This window comes from Haemorhous mexicanus, chromosome 3 (assembly GCF_027477595.1).
Source record: "Haemorhous mexicanus isolate bHaeMex1 chromosome 3, bHaeMex1.pri, whole genome shotgun sequence".
Taxonomy (NCBI): domain Eukaryota; kingdom Metazoa; phylum Chordata; class Aves; order Passeriformes; family Fringillidae; genus Haemorhous; species Haemorhous mexicanus.
Window position 1 is genome coordinate 21,697,494 of NC_082343.1, and position 12,766 is coordinate 21,710,259.

The following is a 12,766-nucleotide window of genomic DNA, read 5'->3' on the forward strand; positions in this document are numbered from 1 at the left end:
GACTGACTTTGCTCTGACGCGCTGAACCAGAGGCTTCTTTTGCTGGATATTTTGACCCTTAATGTAGATAAGTGGTATTTTTCATCAATCTTAGCTTGCATTAAAAAAGGGAAATGTCAGTTCAATGTGGGGCATTTAACTTAATTCAACATCTTTTAATTTAATACCTTGGAAAAGTTAGTCCGTCTCCGACCTGCTGGAGACTTCTGCTGATGGAATGGTTTGTGGAGCAGGGCCGGAGGCACGTCATTCCTGCTTCATAACACAGTCAGGTCTCAAAACTCTGTGTGTGCTTCATCCCTATATGAAAGGGAAAAGTGGAAAAAAACCCAAAAAGCCCCGAACCAAAACAACAAAAACAACAACACCCTCGCTCAAAATGGTAACCTGGCCATGCTTTATTAGTAATGTGTTTCCTTATCTCCTTTGGACTGTTCCCTAATGACTGCTCTACATGCCTGAGGGAAAAGAGGCAAAAAAAAAAAATTAATTCAGTGTTTACTACCCTGGTTTTTTTCTTGAGTTTCAGGTTTTCTTGATTTTTTTTTTTTAAACTTTTTTATTTTTTGAATCAGAGTGCTTTGATTAATTGGCTCAATATTCTTAATGTGCTTTAGTGCTGCAATAAAGGATGGTCTGAAAATCCTCTACATAGACTAAACCTAAAATCCTGTTGAAAATAATGGGACATTTTTTTCTAATAAAAGGAGGCTTTATGTAAAAAGAAAAATATTAGCAGCATAGGAACAGGACATGTTGTAACACTTTTTTCCCCTTTCTTTTTTTGTGTACTGCATCATAAAAGCCCTCCTAGTACTTCTTTCCTGATATTGAGTGCGTTTATCCCAGTGGTACAGACAGAAGTTCAAAGGCGACTGCAAGGTTGCCTTTTTTTTTTTTTTAAATGAAAATAGTAAGTTTTCTAGTTTTCTGAGCACTGCAACAGGCATAGATTGATTTAAGTCTTATCATGGCTTTGGGAAAACCATTACGGGTATGGTGCCTCTTGGACTTGTGATTGTTAGGAGTGAGGGTGTTGAGGTGGAGAGAATAACATCAGGTATCATGACCAGGGCTTGATGTTTCTCATGGAACTGATGCTTAATAATCTTGGGTATGGCAGTGATTTCAGTAAAATTAATATTCACTCCCTACACAATTGTATGTATAGATATATATATATGTGTGTGTGTGTGTGTCACAGGTGGAATCTGACATTTTTGGTGTCTCAAAGAGCAACCTCTTTTCATCTGTGTCACCCAGAGGCAGAAGGTCATGAAGATCATTTGCAGCCAAAACTGTCTGACTTAGGTCTCCATTCTTTTGTTTTCTGTCAAGATCTCAGTCTCATTTTTCCAGCTCTCCCCTGTCCCACTTGCAAGGCCTTTAAATTTAGTGCTATACTGTGGGCAGATAGTGCTGAGGCACAGCAATGGTGAGGAGGTGGTTGGACCTCATGTTTCATTGTCATCTTCTAGTAGGCTGTGGAGACTTTTTCTGAGAGGCTTTTAGAACTTTACAGGTTGAGGAAAAAAATACTTTTGAGGCAACACATTTATTTTGTGAGAAATGTTTGATCCCAAGGAGAAGTAGATGGTAGAGTGTGGCTCTTGAATTTCCTCCACTGTCCTGCTGGCCAGGACCAGTTCAAAGTCTGCCATGTAGGGGGGAAAAAAAGGTAAAAATTTTGAGGCAGAGTTTAAATGTGAGGTTTGGGACAGTCTTGTTAGACATCTCATCCATATGGTTTTTGGAGTCACATAGGATGACACCCTGTGAGTTTCCTTAGCATGGCAGAGAACACATCTCTCCATCCACACTACTTGGGTTTTGTAAATTGGCAGAATACCCAGATTAGCCTTCTTGCTGGCTTCAGAGACAGTAAATACAGATATGTGAAAAGCCTTTTGGTGGGAGATGTTTTTGTGATTTTAAACACAGACTGGAAGAGAACTGGTCTGGCATTTGAAGTGAGATGAGTTGTTAACATTAATTGTGAATTAGGCAGGAGAAGGCAGTTTCTGGTGCTGCTTTGGAGATTTGGGTCCCTGTTGCTGTTACTCATACAAGGTATGTGGCTCATACGTAAGTGCCTGACCTTGCTTGCTTTTCCCCTCTCCTTTTTTCTTTTTTCCTCTCTCCTTTTTCCTGATATGAACTGAATAGGTAGGCAGATAGATCCAGTTCTGGTCAGCCTAATAGGCGCTAGAGGTGATATGGTGCTACACCAGGACAGGGTCACCTTTAGGTTTAGGCTCCTGGCTGGAGCACAAGAAATATGTGTGCTCCCAGCAGCTCTCTGGCTGGTCCCTTCGAACTGCAGCGTGTATTGGTCATGGTGGTCTTCTCTCATTGCACTTGGTGCATTGTTCCTGGTGCAGGAGGATCTCACCTGGAACAATAGATACCCCTGAGCTGTAAATAAGAGCCCTGGATAGAGATTCCTATAAGCAGATGACTGGCTTTCAAAAATATAATATTCTTCTGTCAAGCATGTTTCATGTTACAGTGTTCGAATCTGTGTTCTCCTTTAGAACTGCCCCCATGGAAGAAGAACGGGAGTTCCTCCTGCGATGTTAGGTTGTTGCTACACTAACATGTGAAGAGAAGTCTGAAGATATATACTTTAATATATTATCCATGAGGGAATTCCACTGTATAAGCTTAAATATTTTAATGGGCAGTATTGAATATTTGGCCATGTTCAGTCTTGGCATACATAGAATCACCTTTCCTGAAGTGAGTGAAGCTCTTTCTACTTTTGCCAGACCTAAGCTTAGGTTGGAGACTTCCAGTCTCATAACTCGGCTTGTTCAACACCAATACAAAGCTCTTTTATGAGAAGAGAAATATAAAGCAATATACACAAGGCTATAATTACTTTGGCCACAGAACAAACATATTGTTTCTTCCTGCTTGGAAGGGCCTAACCTTCTGCAGGGAGAGAAGGATCTGTGATCCCTCTGGTATTGATAGCATTCCTACAGCAACTGTGTTTTCCAGCAAGCTTTGTGCTAGCATAAGATGCTTCTGGTTCATTCCATTGTGTGGAGGGGAAGGAAACTGTTTGTAGCTCGTGGCAGTGCCTTCCTGGGCAATTGCTTTTAAAATGTGAATCTCGGGGTGTTTTGCTGTATGGAGTTGCACTGGAAGTGCATCACTTCCAGTCTTTTTAATTGGAGTCGTGGGTGACACTTCTTTGCTGCCTTATCCACGGACAGAAAGATGATATACATTTTAGCTTTAAGTACACTACAAGGTTGGAAAGTAAAGTTGAGTTTGCTCTGAAGCAGATATATTGGCTTCCCATGCTTTGAAGACAAATGGACGCTCATCCATCGCTGCTACACAAGTATGCTGGTGCTGTCTCAGGCTGCTTTGGATTAGGATTTCAGTTTGCCCTTCCTTCCTAATGGGGTCCCTTGGTGGAGAATGCCATCCAAGTGCAGGATGGATGAGATGCCCTAAGGACCTGTGTCATGTTTGCCTTTTAAGCAGTTCCTTGCTGAACTGTGAACTGGACTTGTCTTGGAGTGCTGTTTGAGGATATGAATTCAACTTTGAGATGGAAAAACTAAACAAACACCATGTACACTAGCATATGTCAGCCTGAAAGCACATAGTGTTTGGTGGCAGTATTCATGTGCATCTAAAATTATTTTCTTGTAATGCCTTCGGTCTTTCCCCAGAGCTCCTTTCTTTGTTCCAACTCCCTGTGGAAGAGGCTGAGAAAAATGGCTGGTGTGTTCGCTCTGGCCACTGTCAGCACCAGGCTCACAGCAGAATTAATTCTGTCCTCCCTAATGGCCATCAGATACCTCATTGCCAGGGAAGGGGCCCCTCGGTCACAGTAACGAAGTTTGGTTATGCAGGAAAACATGCTGCAAAGGCTGGAGGGATTCTGCTTGCCTGTGTAGCTGGGTGACACAGGTTTCTCTGTTGGGTGGCACTTACCTGTCCCCAGGGTGGGCTGTCTAGGAACAGCTGGCATGCCTGATGCTTGGCGTGCTACTGGTTTTGGTTTTTCTTTGAAAACTTAGCCACATGGTTCCTTCATGTTATGGGGGAAAACATTTAAAAGGGGGCAGGATGAAACAAACCCACGTGCAGGATGTAACAAACCCTTTGTGATCATGTCTTTCCCCAGGGTTCTTGGTTCCCTGAATATGTTTGCGAGACCAAAGGAACATACAGAATATTTCTTTGCATTGGGGTGCATGCTTTTTTGAGGCTGGATTGCTCTTTAAATTCAGAGCCCACCTTTCACATAGGTCCACCTGCATGCAATGTAAATATTTTTCAAGGCCGCGTTGCTTAATTTCAGCAAATTCAGACCATCTTACACAGTGGTGCAAAATTCATTCTCTGTTTCTATTTCCCGACTGGCACACTCTCTGAACTTTACCTGTGCAATTAGTTGGATGCTGTTGGCAAAAATGTAGGAGAAAACCATCCTAGAAGGGAGCAGTAATCAGCAGATTCTGCTGTGTTATGAGCAATAGCTCACATGTAGTAGGGTGTGAAGCTGAGCACATCCCTTTTAAATGGTTGGTTTTGGTTTTAGTGTTGAGCCCAGCTGTTCTTTGAAACACTCTGTACAGTACAGTAATTTAGAGTGTAATGATCTCGTATAAGGAGGCAGATATGAATCACAGGTGAACTACTTCTCAATGATGGCAAGGGTGTGAGCACTCCCCCTGCCCTTGTCTTTCCCCTCCCAGTCTCTCGGTCTCCTAGATTTATTTTCTAGTCTCCCAGATTTATTTTCTCATCTCCTCCTGCTTTTTTGCAACACGGGTGGACACGTTCCAGTAGGAGTCTGATGAGCCTGCTATGTGCTGGTTGATCTGGTTCTCATGGTTGATTTTTGTCTTTTTTCACTTTGTGTACACTAAGAAACACATACTGCCTCGAGTAGCTTTGAATATACCAATAATTGTATGTCATAGTGAGAAGCAAAAACAGAGAACATGTCTTCACCCAAGATTTGGAAGTGGTAGGAAATGACCTCTTACCCTTCTTTTGCTTTTTAGATCTTTAAGCCCTAAGCCACCCTAAATCTACTGTCCCTATAAAAAGCTGCATTTTAAAAGGCTTTAGGAGGCTTGCTGACCTTGCAACCTACTTTGTAAGGAGTCTGCACCCACAGCTATTAAACAAAATTAATTTCAGCACTTTTAAATTGTTAATCTTGCAAAAGACAACTTGCTTGCTCTCCAGTGATCCCACAGGTCATCATTCTGTGAACTGCAAGCCATCACCAAGGTTCATGGCTCTCAACATCGTGAGAATGCTTGTGGTCTCCCAGTTGCCTTACAAAATTAATTCCTCTGCCCTCCACATTTCCTCTCCAGCAGCTCTTTGAGATCTGGGCTCTTCGTGAGCTGGTTGTGTGTAGCAGCTATTCATGAGCAGCCACGCCACAGATTATTCCCATTTTGAAGTTATTCTGTCCTATCTCAGTTGCTTCTCAACTCATGAGAATGAACTTGGGGCAGCAGGACATGAATTCAGGTAGGAAATGGCAGTTTTTGTCTTCAGGGTGTTAGGGTTAAAGAGTGATGTCTCTTAAGTTACATTTCCCCATATCCATGGGGCAGATGCTTTACCAGGTATTAATTTATTTTGAATCTTCTTAAGTGTGTTTGTTCTTCCTGGCCATGAAACTTGGAAGTGTTGCCTTTTTTCCTCCAGGTGGGATACGTGTGAATGCACTGGGGGTGGGGGAGAAAGTGCACGCTGTATCTGTTATTATCATGCCTGGTTGTCCCTGCTCCTTCCACCTCTTTTGTCTCTGCCACTCAAGCCAATTTCAGCCATCCGCCGACTCTCATTTGGGATAATAGCCTCTCTTTTTACTGTTGTCTTGTCATGTTTGATTCGGCAGCACAAGGGTTTTAAATTAGCCAAAACGTTTGCATGCTGGGCTTACTCTGCTGCCACTACCAGTTGTAGAGCCACTAAACCACTTGATGCTGAAATTGATGATTGCTCAGAAGGAATAAGAAATTGTTGGTGGCTACCGGGAAGATTCATTCATGCCGAGTCCCTTTTAAGAAACCTGGGGGGGAGGGAGAGAGAGATTTCCTTCAGTTTCCTGCTGCCTGGCTGGTGGTTGCATTGTGCTTGTGCCAGGTTCCTGCTGAGTGATTACAGCCTTGCTAGGCTGCGTAGTTCCTGTGATTTCAACATAAAAACAGAAGAAGAAAAATATAGAGGGGAGGGAAAGGGGGAGAGATGAAGCTCCAAAGACTTGTAGTTCAATTCAGTAACGTAGAATTGTGGTGTTTTAACTCACTGCCCGCCTTTTTGTTGTTGTTGTCTAATTTATTTCCCCTGGCTGAAAGTTTACTTGTTAGAAGTTTTACTCTGTAGAAAAACTACTGTATTGGCCTGCCTTTGGTGATACTAAACCACAGCTGGGCTGTAAGCAGTTTTTAATATTCTCTGGATTAAAAATGATCCATCAACAATGGGATCAGGGATCACCAAGAAACTATACAAACTGCCTAATAATGCCTCCACATGCCCTCCTAAATGCCTTTTACTTGTTTACATTTGTGTTTAAAGACATGAAGGGACTGAAGTTAGAGGGGAAAAGAAGATGAGAGGGCTTGAGAAGCCATGAAAAGAAAATAAATGTCAGATTAAATGTGAACAACTAGGGTTGTATGATGGATATAATTTTATTTCAGAACTACATACAATCACATATGCAGTGTGAAAGAATGTATTATTTCTGTTGGGTGGATTTCTGTTTGAAGGGGGAGTGTTTTGTTTTTTTAGTTTATTTTTCATATTCCACCACTAACTCCAGTGATGACAGGTAGTTAAATGGTCAGAAAGGTCAGTAAGAGACCCATGTATAATGGCTCAGGGTTTCCAAGTCCAAAGTCACTATCTATCAGAAAATAGTAGCAGTTATTAATTTAAAACAAAACAACCATCCAGACCCTCTATTAGCCATAAATGCAAGTTCCCAGACAGTTAGAAACATGGCTTCAGATATATATATATATATATATATACAGTGCCACAAGTAAGACCCTAAATAAACATGTGGGAACATGATTGCATAGCATCCAAGCCAAGAAAGATGTTCTCATTGTATCTAATGTTGCCAACATTATTGTTACTAATATTCTAGCCCTTTTTTCCTGATTACTAAGCCACATGTTCTCCTGCAAAATAAAACCTTTTTCTGCCAAAAGGAAGAAAAAAAAAATCTTGTAAATTTGAAGGTGTTGGCATCCAACTTTATTTCTCTTGCATGTAATAAATCGTGAAGAAATCATATAAATGACTCAAGCTCTAAAAATACAAATCTAACTAAGAGGCCAAATCTCTGGGGCCCAGCAGTGGTGTGCTGCTGTGCAAGCCCAGCTCTAAGGGCTTCTGTCCATGCCAATTAGCAGTAGATTGGAAAGCCAGGCGACCATGATGGGTTTAGTCCTGTTATCTAACTGCTGCACTGTTCAGAATTGCTGATTTCCCTGCAAAATCATGACAGATGTATTACAGGAAAATATATTGGCTGAGTAGCTAGTGAGAGAGTTAATGCAAGGGATAATAAGTAGCTAAGGCTACGTCCTCCAGCAGACTTTGATGTGGTTTGATAATATATGGGACGGGTCAATCTGCCCTATTAGCAAATGTAGCCAGTTTATGCTCTACATACAAACTAGAGATTTGATAAAGCACTAAATTAGTTTTCACAAGGTATTAGATGTTAGATACTTAATGGGATCATCATGCTTTTGCTACACTTGGTTAGGATGTGTTCTGTAGCAGAAGCATGCGGCAGCATGACATTTCACCAGGAAAGGAAGCATGTCTTGTGACTGAATCACGAGTCTGGGAATTAGAACGTCCAGACTTTGCTTGGCTTCTAAATTACAGTCTCCCTGACTTGCAGGAAGGTTTCTCTTTTCACATCTGCAGAATGGGACTGCGTTCTTCCCTTTCCTCTTTGCCTCTTTGCAAAGCCACCACTGCTTTTAAAATGTTGGGTTTTTTTTTGTCCTTGGTAACAAGTAATCATAAATCTGTGATGCTTCAGTCATATGAGACTAATCCTGTCTCACTCAGTAGGTGCTGGGAAAGTCCCTAGACTTGATATCAGAGAATTTACAGGTTCAAGCAAATCTGTATGAGAAATTTTAGTAGATTATGAAAGGAGAAGCTGAGGGTTTAGGTGTGCTTCTGCATTTCCTCTGTGCCAGTGGTCAGCTAGTAATTTAAAATGTAACTAAGACCAATAGTTTAGTGAAGCCAATAGCATTGTTATAGTCTAAAATCCATTGGCAAGATATGTCATGTGGATACGAATCTGCATACCTGTACCCATTCTAGCAGTGGGAAATGTAGGCAAGGAAGGCAGCCTTCCTGGGGCTGCACAGAACCTTCAGAAAACGATGCTTTAAAACCCATTAAGTGCTTTGTGTTTCTCACATGGATCTAATTTTTTGCTAATGTTATTTTACCCTCTGTTTACAGACAATGTTCTTAAATACGTTTGGAATGCATAATTTTACTTTCTCTAACATCTCACTGCATATGCAAGTAACTGATCCTGAATGACCGCTGCCAGGCTTTGCACTTTGAGAGCTAGGGAGACATTCTTGCCTTTTTGTGAAATGCAGCAAGAGTGTCATGTATAAAATGATCCTGTTTGAAAGGATAGAAGCCGTATCCCAATATAGATCACAGTGGAAAATGACTCAAAATTACATGACAGCTTCTCCCCATTTGCCTTCCTCCCCTCCCTTTCCCTTTCTCAGCCTGCTTCCCAGTTGGGCTGTGGCAAGAAACACATTGTGTATTGTGACGTTTTAGTTTACTGTTACTAATAATGCCTTTGCATCTTTCATTAGTGGATTATTTATAGGATTGCAAAAGGGCATTGGTACCACTTGGCTTCTGAGGTGGTACTGCCACTGTCCCAAGGACTGAGATGATTTTAAAGAGGGCTGGGTTGCACCCTGGCCTTGGCCGTGGGCTTACCTAGCTCCAGCAGAAGCCTTGGGTTAAAATCCTATGGTTTAAAACCTGCCGAGACCAGTCTGGACTTTAGATGCTTTTATAAACAAGAAGACTTTGCCTCATAACTCCTGCTAAGCCTGCACCTGATGAGCTGCTCGGAGCTGAAGGACTGTGTTTTCCCTAATAAATTCCTTTTTTTGAACCCACTTCTTAGTCAAGCATTGTGCACACTAACTACAGCGAGGGCCCTGGGCATAAATTACTCTCACGTGGCACTGTCTCCGAGCAGCCCCCCAGTTATGGATTACTTTGTTCTCAACTTGACAGGAACATAATTAGAACTGTTGATGAAATCTACCAAATTGTTCCTCCGTGGCCTCAATGGTCAGGAAATTTGGCTGAGTCGTATTTGTCACCGACGTAAAGGCTCTAAACACTTCATATTAACTATGTTATTAATGTGCCCTCTAATCTGTCCGTGAATTGGTAACACTTGGAGGGAGCTTGTGTTCTAATAGCACCTTGTGATGAATTCATTGTAATGCTGTTCAAAAGTTTCTGGAGGGTGGGGGGGAAAAAAAAAAACAAGAAACCTTAATAAAAAGTGCATATTTCTAGGTTGTTTCTTTTTTCTGTATGTGCATTTTTATGTTATACAGTTTTGTTTTGCTTAACTGGAGATTCATTTAGGCTTTACATTGACAGACCGTTTTCTGTTCTATAGGATTTGCTGACATTTGGGCTGTTTCATTGCCAGAGGAGGCTTTGTGTGTCCCAAAGGAAGTGAGTGATCTGGCCATAACAAATCCTGCCAAAATATTTTAACACCGTTACGATTTTCTAATGCAATGCGTAGTGAATGTGACTAGAAAAGGATGGTGAGTCCATGAAGGGGGTTCGCTCCCTCTCCTCTGCGATTTGTCTGGTGGAACGAGCACGCCGCAGCTGCCGGGGGGTGGGAGACCACAGCCAGCTGTGGGAGGGGTGTTTGCCTCCTGAAGTGTCCCTTCAGGTGCACCAAGGGCTCAGGCTTAATCTTTAAACCAACCTTTCAAATTTTGCTCCTGCTCTTGAACTTTGTAGAGTCCCAGGGTCATCAGAGACAGTGTTTTAGTGATGTTAAAAAATGTGTTTTGGCTGCTGTAAGTGTTCAGTGAGTTTAAAAGGGGAACGTGTTAGACACTTATGGATGAGAGAAGGGTTAGTGGCTGAAGGCCCTAGAAGTTGACAGACTCTTACCTTCAAAATGGAGGGTTGTCTTGTACTTCAGGGTAGTTTTGAGGAGCATTAGGGTGGCTCTTAACTATATAAGCAACTCTACTTAAAATGCTGGAACACAAAATTAAGTTCTCACATGTAGTGTTCAGGGGCTGAAGACAATTGAGACATAGAGCTGTAGGTATGGGAAAGCTGAAATTTATTTTCCTGAGCTATTCTCTAGAACAGCAGGTAAATTAACTGCTGTTCTTATAATACCTTGGTGATTTTTTTCTGTTAAATTTAATACCATCCACTCCCCTCTCTCTCTCCCCTCATCCCCCCTAAAACCCAACCCAAATATAGCTAAAGTTAGTCTTTGGTGAGCAATTTAAAACCCAAAGCCAGTAAGCAATTTGAAATGTGCTGACTGAAGAATATCAGCCATTGTCACGTGTCCAACATGCACCATATTGAATTACTCTGGCAATTGGCTTCTGCAGCAGGGTAAACTCATGTGTCTTTAGTCAATTTTGCATTTATATACCTAGAAATAAAGTAGCCATGTGCACCAGCAAGTTTTACTGAAGGAATAAAGGCTACAGAGAAATAGAAGAGTTGAACATGCCCACGGCTTTTGCTCAGGTGGCATAAGTAAAGTCTGGCCTTTTGCTGTTGATAATGTTTCCCTCTTGGATGTTTCTCTGTTTGTTTGTCTTTGAATACCAGATAGAATTGCAAGTTCTCACACTCATCTCCTGAGCCCTTGTCCAGGTTTTGAGGGGTCACACAAACATTCTGTTCCCTGTGGCCACCGTATATGGCATTTCCCAGCTCCCAGGGGCAATGAGGCTGTCACAACAGGAGAGAAGTGTTAGCCTGGGAGTTAGGACTTATTTCAGACTTTATTTTAGGATCTTAATATTTGTAAATGAAATGGGAGTCTTAACTCTGTATTTTTCTCATGCAAATCAATCTATTTCTAGTAATGAGTAATTTAAGTGGTTTTTTTTTTTTTAATATTGTAGTTGCCATCTTGGGAAATCAGGATCAGAATTCAGGATGCTCAAATCAGGTGTTAGTGCATACAGATATTCTGTTGATGAATCTATTATTAGAATGAAATAGTACTTTCCCTGGGACTGTTTCTTTTCACTGATTTTTGTCTCTTTTTCTCTCTCTCGTCATCTTGTCTAAGTTTATTCTTCCATTCTTTAATTTCACCTCTCCATTTGATTCGTTTCTACCAAAGCCACGGGCTCTTTAAGGACTTTCTAAATTATTAGATCTCGTTACTTATTTGCAGTGAGTTCAAAACTGAATTGTATTTTCTTTTGTCATAGTCTTTTTTATCACTGTTCTAAAATGAGACATTATTTGGGGCATTCTTCCCCAAAAGCATTCTTTATGCTGTCCTGGCTGTACTTCATCTGTTTTTCTAATATGCTTTTGCTACTAAAAATTTTCTATAAGTGAATGAGTGTTGTATTATCCTTGAATGTCATTCATCTTCTGGGTTTGGGGTTATTTTTTGGATTTTTTCTTTTTAATTTCTAGTGGAAATGTCATGATACATTTGTATCTATGCTTGTACATCCTGTACATACAAATCTAATTTGTCACTCAGTAGCACCAAATGCATGAGGAGCAGACCTTAATCCTGATTTCACTTGTTTAAAAATAGGAAGTAAAACTACTTTTGTAGAAACCAAGGCACTTACTCAAGGCAGGGAGGTGAGGAATGGGATTCTAATATCAGAATTGGGTCCTGGAATATTAATTTGGTAAAACTGTATGCTCTCATGGTGTCAGCTGTGGGGAGCATATGCTAGGAGATGCTTGTGTTCAAAATCAGGTTGCATAGTTAATCATTCTAAGAAATAGACTTATCACTTCATAAACTCTAGCAAAGACTGTTTTCTTTTCCAAACATTTAAATTACTGAGCCGTTTTATGCATTAAAACCCAATTATGACTTGCATGGTATTTCAAAGAGTTTTCAAAGCTGTTTCTTTTAGGAACTGTGCATAGTCTGAGGCTTTAGCACTGAGTATTTCATATTTTCAACTGTATGAACTGTAGGATTTTTTCCTACCAAAACACTGTTTCGAGAATTTTCATAACCAGACTAATCAGTACAAATCCCTAGCAGCCCGTTCCAGAACATGCTGCATGTCCCTTAAAACTAGCAAACTAAAATCCCAATGTGGCCATTGAGCTACAGAATATAGCTTAAAAATATTTTATTTCCTTTTTCTAAGATGGTGAAGACCAGGTTAAAATAAAGGGTTTTTTCTGCCATCTCTTTTCTGTCACATTATAAGAATAAAAATCAAGATATGTTGCAGGATTTTAGGGAAGGAGATTTACCTGCTCTGGATCAGAAGTATTGTTTTAAACACCACCTTCTTGTTTATAGGGCCCAACTTAGTACTTAAGCTAGACATCAGTTTAAAAAAACCCCAAACCATCCAAAACTCCAGAATAATCTTTTGTCTTACTCATTTGGGTGCTGGTTTGTCAGCAGAGAAGTGTATGTGAATCAGATCGCACTGGTTTGGTCAGGAAATGACCACTGTGGTTGTGT

The 12,766-nt window shown here is 40.9% G+C and overlaps 1 protein-coding gene across 16 annotated transcripts in view; it reads left to right on the forward strand.

Moving 5' to 3' along the window:
- Positions 1-12,766, forward strand: part of ESRRG (estrogen related receptor gamma) — a 372,225-nt gene that overhangs the window by 136,002 nt on the left and 223,457 nt on the right. For 6 of the 16 annotated variants that reach the window (XM_059841033.1, XM_059841034.1, XM_059841030.1 and 3 more), the window contains one exon: positions 9,707-9,860. The exons of 6 other annotated variants lie outside the window; for them this stretch is intronic. In XM_059841033.1, coding sequence (XP_059697016.1) covers positions 9,826-9,860 — 35 coding nt within the window. In that variant the 5' untranslated portion in view covers positions 9,707-9,825. The remainder of the gene's footprint in view (positions 1-9,706; positions 9,861-12,766) is intronic. 4 more of the 16 variants (XM_059841041.1, XM_059841036.1, XM_059841038.1 and 1 more) reach the window with 1 other exon arrangement.